The sequence below is a fragment of the Eubalaena glacialis genome, chromosome 20, assembly GCF_028564815.1.
Source record: "Eubalaena glacialis isolate mEubGla1 chromosome 20, mEubGla1.1.hap2.+ XY, whole genome shotgun sequence".
Lineage (NCBI taxonomy): Eukaryota > Metazoa > Chordata > Mammalia > Artiodactyla > Balaenidae > Eubalaena > Eubalaena glacialis.
In genome coordinates, this window is record NC_083735.1 from 13957996 (window position 1) to 13975425 (window position 17430).

Genomic DNA, 17430 nt, shown 5'->3' on the forward strand with positions numbered 1-17430 from the left:
TATGCAGTCTCTTAACACTGCGGGAGGGAAGGTCCCGTCACTTCCGTTCTCCAGATGAGGAATCTGAAGGTCAGGCTGGGTGAGCCTGCCCAAGGCCGCCTGGTCCAAGCAGAGTGGTCAGGTCCAGCCTCGGCCACAGCTGCCCCTGTCCCTCTGGTCCCTTCCGGCTCCAAAATGCTCTCCTACGCCCCGTAACTGCAACTACCACGGCCTGGGCCCTGATCAGTCCCAAAGGGTTTCTGGTCACTCCAGCAAAGATCAGCTTCACGAGTGGGACATGAGATCTCAATTCCAGAGAACAGGTTGAGACCAGCTAAAACTGGAAAACTTGCACATCACTTGTGAATGTGATTTAAAAAACAAAAAACAAAAAAACCCAGATATACACACAAAAACGTGCTTTCATCCCCTGCTCAAAGCTATGGAGCAACAGTAGAGAAACGCTGTGGAAGACAGAATTCTTCCCGGACACGCACCGCTGCAGGTTGGGGGCTGTACCTGCAGACAGAGGGAAACGGCTCTCTAAATAGGGTCCTGATCAAACCAGGCTCAAAAATTTATGACAGACTTTTGGGATTCTGTTGCCAACTCCAGTTTCTCTGCCCTATTCTATAGAGTGTGTCTGCATCACCTTTCCTGCACAGGTGCTAACAGCCTCTTTATTACCCTGATTTGTAAAAGGAAATTTCAGAAGCTTTAACTTATCCAGAACCTCTGTGCTGCTGCTTTATTTATTTATTTTCTTCCTTTTTTTTTTTGGCCACACTGTGCGGCATGCAGGATCTTAGTGCCGTGACCAGGGATGGAACCCATGCTCCCTGCAGTGGAATCGTGGAGTCCTAACCACTGGACTGCCAGGGAAGTCCCCTCTGTGCTGCTGCTTTAAAAGAAAAGTGTGACTGGGAAGCAGCCCGTGTGGGTAGTGATGAGATGCAGCCAAACGCAAAGGGCAGATTCCTCTCAATCTCATAGCCATGTAAAGTTTCCGGGAAGAGGAGGGTGAAAAAACTGCCTATGCAAAATGGGAGGGGGGTGTGAAGGTGGGGATGGGCAAATGGCGCTTACTTGGCTTCAAAGTAGGAACAAAGCAACAATACTTTATTCGGCTGATCAGCCCCTTCAACAGTGCCAGCCAGACAGGCTGCTGATTAATACTTAATGAATTAAGTTACTCTTTCTGCCATGGAAGTCCATATGATGATGCTAGCTATATAAAAGCATCTATATTACTAAGTATCATAATCCCAAATTCAATATTTTAAGTTCTTTTTTAGATATGCAAAGCAAATTTTGTATCTCTTCCTAAGACCTACAAATTCTGAAAATCAGAGCTAAATCTATTCCTATAAACAAGGAGAAAAATCAGGAAGCCCATACACCAGGTAATGGAATTAGAGATTTTAATTTTCTTTCTGCTTATCTGCAGTTTTAAATTGTTCTACAGAGAACATGTATGATTATTTTAATAAGGCTCAATGACTTTATGTTAAACTGGAACTTAAAAACCACATTGTAAGTGCCTCTCCAATTTCTCATACAATAAGAATTTGGCTTTTTTATTTTTTATTTTTTACAGTTACTGCTTAATTAAAAATATCTTAAATCTATACTGGCCAAGTACTCTTTTCAGAGCGATGGCAATGCTACGGTGAGACATCAAGTCCTCTGCCAGAAGAGAAGGGATGCCAAAAACTTCACACATATTAGAAAAAATTAAATTCTATTTACGTTTGGTATCTGACTAGCTGTTGTGAAATACTAAGTTTACCTTCTAACTAGAAATAAAATACAAAGCCAGCCTTCCTCAGCAGTAGTTCATTCTATTTTTACATTTTGGCATGAATTACAATGACATATCTTTTTATATATTTTAAGAGTTCCACATTAACGAAGCCAAGAAATTGTCTGAAATGAAACAAAGAACAGAAACCCTATAAATACAAAAAAGGTATTAATTAGGCCAGGGCTTCATTTGGAAGGACACACTCTCCTGCTCGAGACCAGCAGTCCGGGTCAGAGGAGGGCAGGGAGGGGGTGGGGGGCGACCAGTCACTGCTACATCTAAAAGTAAATGAGGCGATTCTCTGTTTCCCATTGCTTTTCTTTTGCGAGTCATAAATCCTGAAAATGAATTCTGACCTGGGTAGGGGAAAGCAGAAAACTACAGACAGGAGGTGAAGAGTCAAAGCACCAGTGAACACCTGGCTGCTTCATCTTTTCTATTAACCTTAAAAAGAGATGCGCGAGGGAAGGAAGGTAGAGCAGGAGCACTGAGGATCTCCCTTTGGACGTCCCTATCATCCCACCCAGCAAGCCCTAATTACGGAACATCACTCTCTGCTTGGTTTTTAGAGCGATGAGAGCCTGACCTTTTGTTTGCCCAAGTTAAACACAACCACGGCACCCAACTCTACCTTACACACCTCTTGAATGTCCTTGATTCTTCACGCCCATCCTAAATTCTGTGGCCACATTAACCCTGCAGGCTCCCAGTCTGGCCTCATCCTATTAGAACTCCCTCTTGTGAGAGGCACCGGAATCACAACTAACTGCTGAACAATCATCAACAGGAAGACACTGGAAGTCACCAAAAAAGATACCCCACATCCAAAGACAAACGAGAAGCCCCAGTGAGACGGTAGGAGGGGTGCAATCACAATAAAATCAAATCCCATAACCACTGGGTGGGTGACTAACAAACTGCAGAACAATTATATCACAGAAGTCCACCCACTGGAGTGAAGGCTCTGAGCCCCACGTCAGGCTTCCCAACCTGCGGGTCCGGCAACAGGAGGAGGAATTCCCAGAGAATCAGACTTTGAAAGCTAGTGGGATTTGATTGCAGGACTTTGACAGGACTGGGGGAAACAGAGACTCTACTCTTGGAGGGCACACACAAAGTAGTGTGTGCATCAGGACCCAGGGGGAAGGAGCAGTGACCCCATAGGAGACTGAGCCAGACCTACCTGCTAGTGTTGGAGAGTCTCCTGCAGAGGTGGGGGGCAGCTGTGGCTCACCTCAGGGACAAGGGCACTGCAGGCTCCAGTGCTGGGTTGCCTCAGGCCAAACAACTAACAGGGAGGGAACTCAGCCCCACCCATCACTAGACAAGCAGATTAAAGTTTTACTGAGCTCTGCCCACCAGAGCAGCACCCACCTCTACCCACCACCAGTCCCTCCCATCAGGAAGCTTGCACAAGCCCCTTAGATAGCCTCACCCACCAGAGGGCAGACAGCAGAAGCAAGAAGAACTACAATCCTGCAGCCTGTGGACAAAAACCACATTCACAGAAAGACACACAAAATGAAAAGGCAGAGACTATGTACCAGATGAAGGAACAAGATAAAACCGCAGAAAAACAACTAAATGAAGTGGAGATAGGAAACCTTCCAGAAAAAGAATTCATAATAACGATAGTGAAGATGATCCAGGACCTCGGAAAAAGAATGGAGGCAAAGATCGAGAAGATGCAAGAAATGTTTAACAAAGACCTAGAAGAAATAAAGAACAAAAAAACAGAGATGAACAATACAATAACTGAAATGAAAAATACACTAGAAGGAATCAAAAGCAGAATAACTGAGGCAGAAGAACGGATAAGTGACCGAAAGACAGAATGGTGGAAATCACTGCCAAGGAACAGAATAAAGGAAAGAGAATGAAAAGAAATGAAGACAACCTAAGAGACCTCTGGGACAACATTAAATGCACCAACATTCACATTATAGGGGTCCCAGAAGGAGAAGAGAAAGAGAAAGAACCTGAGAAAATATTTGAAGAGATTATGGTCAAAAAATTCCCTAACATGGGAAAGGAAATAGCCACCCAAGTCCAGGAAGGGCAGAGAGTCCCAGGCAGGATAAACCCAAGGAGAAACATGCCAAGACACATAGTAATCAAACTGACAAAAATTAAAGACAAAGAAAAATTATTAAAAGCAACAAGGGAAAAATGACAAATTACAAGGGAACTCCCATAAGGTTAACAGCTGCTTTCTCAGCAGAAATTCTACAAGCCAGAAGGGAGTGGCACAATATATTTAAAGTGATGAAGGGGAAGAACCTATAACCAAGATTACCTGGCAAGGGTCTCATTCAGATCGACGGAGAAATCAAAAGCTTTACAGACAAGCAAAAACTAAGAGAATTCAGCACCACCAAACCAGCTCTACAACAAATGCTAAAGGAACTTCTCTAAGTGGGAAACACAAGAGAAGAAAAGGACCTACAAAAACAAACCCAAAACAATTCAGAAAATGGTAATTCAGAACACACATATCGATAATTACCTTAAATGTCAATGGATTAACTGCTCCAACCAAAAGACACAGGCTCACTGAATGGATACAAAAACAAGACCCGTATATATGCTGTGTACAAGAGATGCACTTCAGACCTAGGGACACATATAGACTGAAAGTGAGGGGATGCAAAAAGATATTCCATGCAAATGGAAATTAAAAGAAAGCTGGAGTAGCAATACTCATATCAGATACAATAGACTCTAAAATAAAGGATGTTACAAGAGACAAGGAAGGACACTACATAATGATCAAGGGATCAATCCAAGAAGAAGATATAATAACAATTATAAATATATATGCACCCAACATAGGAGCACCTCAACACATAAGGCAAATGCTAACAGCTATAAAAGAGGAAATCGACAGTAACACAACAACAGTGGGGGATTTTAACACCTCACTTACACAAATGGACAGATCATCCAGACAGAAAATTAATCAGGAAACAAAAGCTTTAAATGACACTATAGACCAGATAGATTTAATTGATATTTATGCGACATTCCATCTGAAAACAGCAGATTACACTTTCTTCCCAAGTGCACACAGAACATTCTCCAGGATAGATCACATCTTGGGGCACAAATCAAGCCTCAGTAAATTTAAGAAAACTGAAATCATATCAGCATCTTTTCCGACAACAACACTGAGATTAGAAGTAAATTACAGGGAGAAAAACGTAAAAAACACGAACACATGGAGGTTAAACAATACACTACTAAATAACCAAGAAATCACTGAAGAAATCAAAGAGGAAATCAAAAAATACCTAGAGACAAATGACAATGAAAACATGACCATCCAAAACCTGTGGGATGCAACAAAAGCAGTTCTAAGAGGCAAGTTTATAGCAATACAATCCTACCTCAAGAAACAAGAAAAACCTCAAATAAACAATATGACCTTACACCTAAAGGAACTAGAGAAAGAAGAACAAACAAAACCCAAAGTTAGTAGATGAAAAGAAATCATGAAGATCAGAGCAGAAATAAATGCAATAGAAACAAAGAAAACAATAGCAAAGATCAATAAAACTAAAAGCTGGTTCTTTGAGAAGATAAACAAAATTGATAAACCATTAGCCAGACTCATCAAGAAAAAGAGGGAGAGGACTCAAATCAATAAAATTAGAAATGAAAAAGGAGAAGTTGCAACTGACACCGCAGAAATACAAAGCATCCTAAGAGACTACTACAAGCAACTCTATGCCAATAAAATGGACAACCTGGAAGAAATGGACAAATTCTTAGAAAGGTATAACCTTCCAAGACTGAACCAGGAAGAAACAGAAAATATGAACAGACCAATCACAAGTAATTAAATTGAAACTGTGATTAAAAATTTTCCAAACAAAAGTCCAGGACCAGATGGCTTCACAGGTGAATTCTATCAAACATTTAGAGAAGAGCTAACACCCATCCTTCTCAAACTCTTCCAAAAAATTGCAGAGGAAGGAATACTCCCAAACTCATTCTATGAGACCACCATCACCCTGATACCAAAACCAGACAAAGATACTACAAAAAAAGAAAATTACAGACCAATATCACTGATGAATATAGATGCAAAAATCCTCAACAAAATACTAGCAAACAGAACCCAGCAACACATTAAAAGGATCATACACCATGATCAAGTGGGATTTATCCAAGGGATGCAAGGATTCTTCAATATACGCAAATCAATCAATGTGATACACCATATGAACAAATTGAAGAAGAAAAACCATATGATCATCTCAATAGATGCAGAAAAAGCTTTTCACAAAATTCAACACCGATTTATGATAAAAAACTCTCCAGAAAGTGGGCACAGAGGGAACCTACCTCAACATAATAAAGGCCATATACGACCAACCCACAGCAAACATCATTCTCAATGGTGAAAAACTGAAAGCATTTCCTCTAATATCAGGAATAAGACAAGGATGTCCACTCTCACTGCTACTATTCAACATAGTTTTGGAAGTCCTAGCCACGGCAATCAGAGAAGAAAAAGAAATAAAAGGAATACAAGTTGGAAAAGGAGCAGTAAAACTGTCACTGTTTGCAGATGACATGATACTATACATAGATAATCCTAAAGATGCCACCAGAAAACTACTAGAGCTAATCAATGAATTTGGTAAAGTTGCAGGATACAAAATTAATGCACAGAAACCTCTTGCATTCCTATACACTAACAACAAAAGATCAGAAAGAGAAATTAAGGAAACAATCCCATTCACCATTGCAACAAAAAGAATAAAATACCTAGGAATAAACCTACCTAAGGTTTACCTAAGGAGGTAAAAGTCCTGTACTCAGAAAACTATAAGACACTGATGAAAGAAATCAAAGATGACATAAACAGATGGAGAGATATACCATGTTCTTGGACTGGAAGAATCAATATTGTGAAAATGACTATACTACCCAAAGCAATCTACAGATTCAATGCAATCCCTATCAAATTAACAATGGCACTTTTTACAGAACTAGAACAAAAAATCTTAAAATTTGTATGGAGACAAAAAGACCCTGCATAGCCAAAGCAATCTTGAGGGAAAAAAACAGAGCTAGAGGAATCAGACTCCCTGACTTCAGACTATACTACATAGCTACAGTAATCAAGACAACATGGTAATGGCACAAAAACAGAAATACAGATCAATGGAGCAGGATAGAAAACCCAGAGATAAACCCAAGCACCTATGGTCAACTAATCTATGACAAAGGAGTCAAGGATATACAATGGAGAAAAGACAGTCTCTTCAATAAGTGGTGCTGGGAAAACTGAACAGGTATATATAAAAGAATGAAATTAGAACACTCCCTAACTCCATACACAAAAATAAACTCAAAATGGATTAGAGACCTAAATGTAAGACTGGACAGTATAAAACTCTTAGGTGAAAACAGGAAGAACACTCTTTGACATAAATCACAGCGAGATCTTTTTTGACCCACCTCCTAGAGTAATGGAAGTAAAAACAAATATAAACAAATGGGACCTAATGAAATTTAAAAGCTTTTGCACAGCAAAGGAAACCATAAACAAGTCGAAAAGACAACCCTCAGAATGGGAGAAGTATTTGCAAATGAATCAACGGACAAAGGATTAATCTCCAAAATATATAAACAGCTCACCCAGCTCAATATTAAAAAACAAACAACCCAATCCAAAAATGGGCAGAAGACCTAAATAGACATTTCTCCAAAGAAGACATACAGATGGCCAAGAGGCACATGAAAAGCCGCTCAACATCACTAATTATTAGAGAAATGCAAATCAAAAGTACAATGAGGTATCACCTCACACCAGTTAGAATGGGCATCATCAGAAAATCTACAAACAACAAATGCTGGAGAGGGTGTGGACAAAAGGGAACCCTCTTGCACTGTTGGTGGGAATGTAAATTGATACAGCCACTATGGAGGTTCCTTATAAAACTAAAAATAGAATTATCATATGACCCAGCAATCCCACTACTGGGCATATACCCAGAGAAAACCATAATTCAAAAAGACACATGCACCCTAATGTTCACTGCAGCACTATTTACAATAGCCAGGTCATGGAAGCAACCTAAATGCCCATCGACAGACGAATGGATAAAGAAGATGTGGTACATACATACAATGGAGTATTACTCAGCTATAAACAGGAATGAAATTGGGTCATTTGTAGAGACATGGATGTATCTAGAGACTGTCATATAGAGTGAAGTAAGTCAGAAAGAGAAAAACAAGTATCATATATTAATGCATATATGTGGAATCTAGAAAAATAGTACAGATGGACCTGTTTGCAAGGCAGAAACAGAGACACAGATGTAGAGAACAAACGTATGGACACCAAGGGGGGAAAGCGGTGGGGGTGTGGTGGTGGGATGAATTGGGAGGTTGGGATTGACATGTATACACTATATGTATACACTATACGTATATGTATAAAATAGATAACTAATAAGAAGCTGCTGTATAAAAAAATAAAATAAAATTCAAGAATAAAAAAGCTTAAAAAAAAAACAAAAACAAAAAACAGATGTACCATACTAATGTTAGATGTTAATAATAGCAGAAATAGATGTGGGGTTTATGGAAATTCTGTAATTTTTCTGTAAATCTAAAACTGTTCTAAAAACTCAACTTAAAAAAAATCTGATATAAAGAAGCAGTTAATGAGTATGCAGCCAAAAAAAAAAAAAGAAATCCCTGAGTCCTTTTTAAGCCCTGTGCAATGTGTTCCAGGTATCAGACAACCACAGGTGAAATCCTTCTTTCTCTAACAATTGACAAACCTCTTCTCCGCTGAGGGCAGGGACCCTGTGCCTGTCCTTTCCCCTCTCAGGATCCTCCGGGCACAGCTCAGAGCCCAGCGCAGGGCAGAAGCCCCATGAGATTATGGGACAAGCCTCTGCTCCGTGTGACGTGGCCAGACACCCAAGCAGCGTCACTGCCTGTGTCCCTCTGCCCTATTTTTTGCTCTCCTCTTCTCATCACTGCTGAAATTCTGTTTGGGGAGCACATTTCAGTTCACAAAGTGCCCCACCAATATGTGCTTGTGATTATGATCTTGCTCGACGCCGCCTTCGATGGGGCCTGGAACCTGTGGAGAGAGAGGCAGAGGCCTGGGGGCGGCCAGGCTCCACTTACCGCCACCTGCACCGACTGCATGGCCAGGTCGCACGGTGGCTTCAGGGCCCGCGGCCGCGTGGCGTACCAGAAGGTGGTGAGCGCCGCAAACGCACCGAAGCCCATGAGTGTGTTGGTTGGAAGTGTGCGCACGTACTGCCGGAAGTCAACCATCTCTGGCATCCGAAAGTACTGGGACAGCTCGTGGGCTTGCATCGTCCTGGGTTGGTGGCACACTACACCGATATCTGCCGGAGAGAAAAACGTCACGTTCATTCCAGGGTGGCGCGATGCTGCTCCAGACTCCCCGGGGCCGACCATCAGCTCGACGCTGGCTGACCGATCGGGGGCATTAAAGCCACAGGCTGATGGTCCAGGTCTTTTCTTGGCTGTCAAATCTCACTTTTCTAAAAACATTTTAGGAATTCGTTTTACTTCTATCATCTTGTGTAAAGTTTTTGTTGACCACATTAAAAAGATTTAGTCACTCAGAATTCCTGCCATAAAATGTTCACACAAGGGGCATAAGTTACCATTTTCTTGCCTTATATTCTCTCTCTTGTTCTCTTCCACCTAATCAAATACACTCAACTCTCATTATCACAGCTGATGGGGAGAAGAACAGAGAGGCAGAAACTAGCCCGAACCACTCAAAGGCCATCAGTTTCCATTTCTTCTGACAAAGCTCAGCACAAGCTCCCCAGCTGGTGAAAGAGACCAAGCTGGGTTTTGAGTGGGCCCCTCACCTTCCCCACGCTCTTTGTACCACAAAAGCAGCCATATAAGCGCAGGGAAAACTGGAGTTGGCTATTCTGACAAAACAGTGTCATTTATATTCCTCAAGCTATTATAGCTAAAATAAATAATAAAAGGGTGTGCATAAATATCTAGAGATATTTATCTAGCAAATATCTAGAGAGATTATATAGCATAGTATTTGAGAGAAAGTATAAAATAGTATTTAAGATCCCAGATTCTAGAGCTAAATCCCGCCTCCCCAGCTCATCAGCTGTATGACTGGGGACAAATCACTTGCCCTTTCTGTGCCTCAGTTTCCTCATCCATAAAAACAGCACCTATCTCATAGGGCTTTTATAAGGACTAAATGGGTCACATAAAGAGCTTAGAATGGTGTGAGGCACCACAGTGTGTTCAATCCATGTTGGGCATTATTATTATTTCCTCTACCGACATTCTGTGATTAGTCCTGCATGGAGAACAGTAAGAGACAGAGGTAATAAAAGACGACACAACTACAAGGAGTTTACATACAAAATTAAGAAGCCAAAACACACAGAAGAAAATCAGATGAACAACCCCATATATATATTAAAGCCTCAAATTGAATATTATAAGCAATTTATATATATATATATCAATGTAAAAATTAATGTGCAGTACAGAGAACAAATAAGAATAATTCTAATTAGAAAATTATTGATGAATAACTGCTCTAAAGTATGTTTGGCAGTACAGGGAAGGAAATCCTAGTAAACGATCTTAAAGACTTTTCTCAAAAACTGCCCGGCAATGCGACAAGTGTTAACCTTTATCATTAATTCAGATGGTATTTTTGAGCTCCTTATTATATGTTTTTTAAATAGCTAGGTCCCAAGACTGAAAATCGTTTTTTTTTTCCAAATATAGAAATTCTCTTCAAATTTAAATCTACATCATCGTATATATATTTTTACAGAGCTGCAGAATACCAGGAGCTTTCACTGGCCATCAATACTCTAGGAGGCAATGTAATGCAATCTTGTGCTACAATAGCCCTGTGCAGGCATACATACACACACACAGACACACAGACACACAGAAAATTTCGAGCTTTAACATGACAACAGAGAAGGAGCAGGTAAGTGCATTTCTTCAGGTCATAACTGTGCAGAGAAAGCACCAGCACTTACAAAACCACTCACCATCTGTGCCACCAACAGCTGGCTGCTGGGTGACACACCACGGCAGAAACAGACTAGGCAGCGGGGTAGGGGCGGAGTAGGGGATGGACGTGCTCACCCGGCGCTTACCCAGCCTGCCAAGGTCTCTCAGGGCATCCATCACATGCCTGGTCCTGTGCTGCTGCCCACTGGGCTAAAGGTAACTAGCAGACAAAATCCATACTTGACTTCCCAAGAGAACAGACAGTGGAGGATAGGCCAATGAGAAGCTGGGAGCAGTCACCCCACTGGGCAGGGACAGGATCAGTGAGTGTCAATGCCGGTGCCAGTTCCGAAGACAGACACTGCTTTCTTTCTGCTCAGCAGCCCAATAAGGAGAGACAATGGGCGTATTTTTTTTAAAACTACTGAAATGAACGATCAGATGTTGGGTGGTCATGTCAAACGGACATAAGACAGATCAAGAAAGTAACTGATTATCAGTACACTGACAGCAGGTTTCTTCTAGATGAATTCATAACTCGAACTGAACTATCCCAGACATTCAACAAATCTGAGCATCTTGTGTGGGCTAGGAGCTGGGAAGACAGTGCCAGATGACCTGGTCTGGGCTCTCAACGGGCTAACCAGCTAGTGGGGGAGATAAACAAGCAGGATCTGTCTACAAGGTGCAGTAAGTCTTAGCACCGTTAAGATCCAGTGATCAGGGAAGACCCCTCTGAGGAGGGGACGTTTACACCGAGACTTCGAGGATAAGCAGACAAATCAAGTCCAGGTCTGGCCCCGACTGGTCAGATTTCATACACAGTATTGCAACTCCACGGATGCATAGAAACCTTATGCATATAATGTGTACACCTGCCTTTCCCTCCAATCATTCTGGCTGTCTTCATCACCTCACAGCACTTCGAGTCTGAATGGGAGGTATCCACCCTATTTATTACACACATGCCTGCCTTTCCCTCCTCTCTCCCCAAAGTCCCTGAAGTCATTTCCGTAAAACCTAGATGGTGCAAATTTACAGGAGTTGTTCAACAGACTCACATCCCTGTGTGAGAATATTAAATCATCCCCCCATAAACAAACACAGTCATAAACAAGTGATTAATTTTTTTATATTATATTAAGCATCAGCAATAGCCAAGCTACAAGTAGATGGCATTATATACTAAGAAAGAAATGTCTATTTCTAGAAATAAGTCTAGGAAAGAAAACTTAAAAAAAAAAAAAAAACCCAGAAAATTGCTGATTCAGTAGCATTATACTAAGAAAAAAATAAGTCTATTTCTAGAAATAAGTTTAGGAAAGAAAACTTTAAAAAAAAAAACACAGAAAAGTGCTGATTCAGTAGCACCCATGCAAGAACATTTTATTAGGTACTAATCTGTAACACTAAGGATTTAAATCCAGCTAAATTCTTATCTTTAGTGGGTGATGATGACAAGCTATAGCAGTTTAATTCATGCCTTTTTTAGCTGGCAGCCAGGTAACAAGCTGCAAATCAACTTTGCTGAACAAATCGGTTAATGCTATACATGGGAAAACTATAGTCCACACAATGAAGAACAAAGGCAATACCTCATGTAGATCCACGTATGGGAGAACTCTTAAACGTGAATGGGGAGTATTATAAATCTTTTCCGTTCTATTTAACTGCTATTAAGGAAACGGCACTTGGGCTATTTAGAAATGGAGGCAGACCTATATTCAAAGAAAATTAGCCACAATAAATAGCCTTTAAATGCTCCAGGTGAACACAAACACCACGTCTTAAGACAGTCCCAGCAGGTCTCTAAGAAGTATCAAGACTCACGTACTTGCCAACAAGCGGTTAAAACCCAGATTTTATTCTTGTTCCAATAGTGCTCTAGTTGGAATCTTTTTCCTAATTCTTAATCTCCACATCATCATCTCAGGAAGCTTTTTATAGCCCAGGCATATAATCATGGTGCTGTTTGCTAAGAACATGATTCAGTCGGCTTTTAAGCCGGCTTAAGCGGCCAGTATTTGTTGCACTCACAAGGCTACTGGCAGCCAGCTCCTCTTTCCCTATAGCTACTCTCACACCTACAGAAAGTGAGCTTGCTCAGTTGAGTCTTTCGAAACTCCTATAAAGCTGGAGTCTAAAACCACAGGATGACAGGGAGCGTACCAATGGTGGGGGAAACCTGGCACAAGCTCACTGCAAAGAACCAGAGCAGAGGACGCCTTTAAATAGACCTGGGTAGAAATAGATGTACGGGCAGGGGAATAGAAACTGGACTGCATGACTGTCAGAAAACAGAAATCCTGACACCCATCTGCCGGAACTTTGGGAAGAAGAGCTAAATGATACAATTAGCCTCAATTTTGTGTTTTGGAAAGGCTTTCACATTGTGTGTCTTATTTAAACATCAAAATATAAAATCTGATGAGGAAACGGAGGCTGGACACTTACAAGGCTTCCAGAAGGTATCTCCCAAGACCGGGACACCAACCCAACTAAACTCATGCTTTTTCCTCTACAGGAACAATTCTTACCCTCTGCTGGGCCGCTGACTCTCTCCACTAAGAACATGCACGTACTTGTTTGCACCTGGGGCTCACAAGCCCCCTGCAGCCCACACCCCAGGTTAGGAACCATGAGAGCAGGCGGCCTCTACAGGTCCCTCCAGCACTCACACGCCACAGTATTAGGAGAGCTCGGCATCTGAAATCCATCTCACTCTCCATGTCCTACAGAACCGCTAGCATTCACCCCTTTACCTTGGCCTGGGGGCATGTGGGTTCAAGGCCCACTGTACACAAAGGGTCACCTCTTACCATTCTGTTTGCACCAGGAAAAAAGTGGCTCAGGGCCAGAGGTGACTCACAAGGGCAGCATTTTCTATGGACACACACACACACACACACACACACACACGCACAGCTCCTGCGATTCTGCAAAAGGATACTTACATTAGCATTTTATTGTCTTCGTGTCATTTATAAATCCCCCAAATGGGTGAGCTGGATGTTTCTCTCCTTCTAAAGTTCCTCAGGCTTTCATCCAGCTGAATAACAGCGGTTTGATGGACTATTTCTCCAGGAATGCAGCCCTCAAACAAACCCACATAAATAGCACCCTTGCCCCAGCAGCAGCAGCAAATGAAGAAGTCCTGACATCTCGCCTTAAAGCAGCAAGCCAAGCTGGCGAGATGCTGCCATTCCTTGTACACCTCCTCCCCTGCACAATAGGCTGTTTACAGAGGCCTGAAAGCGCCCTCTTTGTCCGGCACTAGCTGGGCAGAGCTCGGCCTCGAGAGCAACAAGAGGGCAGCAGCCAGACCGTGTGCTGTTCTTTCAACAGGCCTCTCCAAACCCGTTGGATTCTTGCTCCTTAACCCTGGCTGGCAAAGTACCTAAAGCTAGATTTGCTTAAACCATCCCCTCTGGAACCGAAAGGGCAGTCAGGCTCTCTGTAGAGAGTGGGAGCCATAGAAGCTCCACAGAGGTGCCCAGGTCTGCTGTTCCAACCCCATCCCATGGGGGAATTCCTGACCGTGGTCGCTGCCCCTGGACCATCTCCTCATCCCGAGCGTGAGAAGGAGAAGGGCCACTTGGGTCACTCAGGGAGCCCAGGCACAAGGAGCAAGTAGTTCCACAGGGAATTATCCCCACCCGCTGCCTTGGGGCTTTCCTCCCCAAGGAAGCATAGTAAACCTTAAGCCCGCTTAATTTTCTTTAAACTGATTCTGTGTGTGGATCCCCAACTCAATTTCCAAGAAGATTTTAAAAGGAGAAAGGGAGCGGAGATGCTTTGTTTTTAGAAAACTGTTTTATTGAAATAGTCGAGGCAAGCTGAGTAATTCTATACTCAACCACTCCCTGCCCACCTCCTTAAAGCTGTCCAAGAGTGGGACACAAAGATTTCACAGGCAAGTATAGGGCTAGACTGATTTTTACCAGTAAGATTAGGGCCAGGCCTCACCCGTTCACACTGGCCACCGGCCACCACTACCACATATATCCCAAAATAAAGAGATTCCAAATATAACGTGCCCAACTGGAACAGATAAACTTTTAGGCATCAGATGAAACTGGTCAAATGCCTGCTTATTACAGTCTCTGTATTCACCAAGCTATACATATATTTAAGTCACACAACAATATACATTACTTTAGAAATATTTACTGGTTTTCTATTCACATTTCATTAATATTTTATTCAAAGTCTTTGAACATGCTTCTTCCAACAGGGTCTTCAGAATCTCCAAAGCCACATTTTGAGGATTAACAGTTTTCTGTGGCATATCTTCACATTTTTCTCTTCCATTTAAGCTGGCTAAGTGGAAGCATTTTTTGAACTCCCATCTGCAGCTCCCACTGCAAAAATTCTCCCAAGTCAAAGGAATACATCTGTATAATGTTAGGACAGTTTAAAAAAAATCTGTCCTATGGGTCCATATTCATATAACTAAACCACATACTTCGCTGCTTTCTAAACTGATGTTTAAAAGGTTTTTATAATAATATCCAACGCTTGCCTTTGTAAAGTCCAAAAGTAATTACCCAGAAGTAATTACCCAGCCAGCATTCAATTTCTTTGCCTTAGACTTTTACAAGAACCCAAGATTCGGATTGGCATGGGTGGCTTCAAGACAGGGTGCCCGGGCTTCCCTGGTGGCACAGTGGTTAAGAATCCGCCTGCCAATGCAGGGGACACGGATTCGAGCCCTGGTCCGGGAAGATCCCACATGCTGTGGAGCAACTAAGCCAGTGTGCCACAACTACTGAGCCTGCGCTCTAGAGTCCGTGAGCCACAACTACTGAAGCCCACGTGCCTAGAGCCCGTGCTCCGCAACAAGAGAAGCCACCACAATGAGAAGCCTGCACACCACAACGAAGAGTAGCCCCCGCTCACCGCAACTAGAGAAAGCCCGCGCGCAGCAACGAAGACCCAACGCAGCCAAAAATAAATAAATAAAATAAATAAATGAAAAAAAAGGCAGGGTGCCCCCTCTACTGATGTTGTTCAAAATAAAGTGCCCGAGAGAGCACACTCCGTAGCGTGAAAGGCTTGGTAAGACTCTAACGTGAGGACTGAAAGAGGGTTTGGGAAAACCTCACCTTCTATTGGGCATGTACATGATTTAATATCCACTTGGGCGTACAAACTTCAAAAACTTGCAGACGCCATCCATGAGGCTTGGAAGTAAACTGCATAACAACAATACAGACACAAAATAGAGAATAACGAGGTGCCAGTAAGTGCAAAAGAAACTGTGGACGCCATCACACCGTCTCGGGGGAGCTGTGTGTGGACGCAGGAGATGAGTGTGGCCTAAGAAAATGAGCGTAACTTCAGGCTCCGGGGATGAGAAGCAGCTCCCCACCTCAGCTCAAGGATTTGGAGCAAGTTAATCCGGAACGCACGACAGGGTAAGCTGCACAGGAGGTGGGAAGGAAGACGTTCGGGGAAATCAGCGTGCGGTTACGATGTCTGTGAGGCCACTGTGAGCTAAGCACGTAGCACGTGTCACGCCGGTGCTGAGCAGTCACCCGTGAGAGCACGTGTAGCAACAGTCCTCACTGCACGGAGCTGTTCCTGTCAATGCAAAGACCAGGAAACCGTGCGGGAAAGTTCAAGTCCCTGCCCAGCTCCGCACAAGAACAGGACTAGAGCCTGGGCTGAGGGCAAGGCCACTGGACCTTAAGAGGCAAGTGCTGGGACCCAGGCACACAGTGATTCAAATCTACACAAAGGTGGGGCACAAAGCAGAGGATGACAAAAAGCGAGGACACATGGGGCTTTAAAAAGCTGGGATGTGACCCCCAATGTCCACCCACAGGAGAAGAGATAAACAGAATGCGGTGCAGGCACACGATGGAATATTCTTCAGCCTTCACAAAAGACGGAAGTTCTGATACACGCCATGACGTGGGTGAACCTTGAAAACGTTATGCCAAGTGAGAGAAGCCAGACACAAAAGGACGCATACCATACGATTCTGCTTATACCAGGGGCCTAAAATAGGCGAATTCATAGAGACAGAAGAAGACACACGGTGGGGGTTACTGCTTCACAGTACAGTTCCTGCTTCGGATGATGAGAAATTCTGGACTAGAGTGTGGTAATGGTTATACAACACTGGGAATGTACTTAACGCCACGGAATTGCACACTTAACGATGGTTAAAATGGTAAATTTTATGTTACTCATAATTTACCAGAATTTTAAAAAATTTAATCACTTAAAAAAAATACGTACCAGGATTCGGTAACTAAGTGGATATAAATGGAAAAAAGAGAAGGAATTGGAGGATGAGTTTTTGATGGTGGAGCCGTGAAGTGCGGAGGTGGCTGTGAGGCATCTGTAGGCCCTCGTCCCGGGGCGAGTGGAAGGGCGATCCCTCCTCTCCCCGTGCTCCTCCGGTCTCCCCTGCCGACCCCAGCCTCGGGGCAGCCACGGAGGCAGGTGTCACAGCGCACGCCACCTCCGTTCCTCCTCGGCACCCCTGCCCTTGCTGCACCTCACGAACCCCCCAAAGCCCAGCAGAAGGTCCCTGTGCCTCCAAACCCGCTCCGCAGTCCCCCTCACCTACAGCTCTCCTCCCTGGTCCTGCTTTAAGATGTCCTGGGGCTTCCCTG

The 17430-nt window shown here is 43.0% G+C and overlaps 1 protein-coding gene across 1 annotated transcript in view; it reads right to left on the minus strand.

Annotated features, from left to right (window-relative positions):
- ACSL1 (acyl-CoA synthetase long chain family member 1) overlaps positions 1 to 17430 on the minus strand; it is a 68019-nt gene that overhangs the window by 39038 nt on the left and 11551 nt on the right. The window contains exon 2 of the mRNA XM_061177540.1: positions 8942 to 9168. Coding sequence (XP_061033523.1) covers positions 8942 to 9136 — 195 coding nt within the window. The 5' untranslated portion in view covers positions 9137 to 9168. The remainder of the gene's footprint in view (positions 1 to 8941; positions 9169 to 17430) is intronic.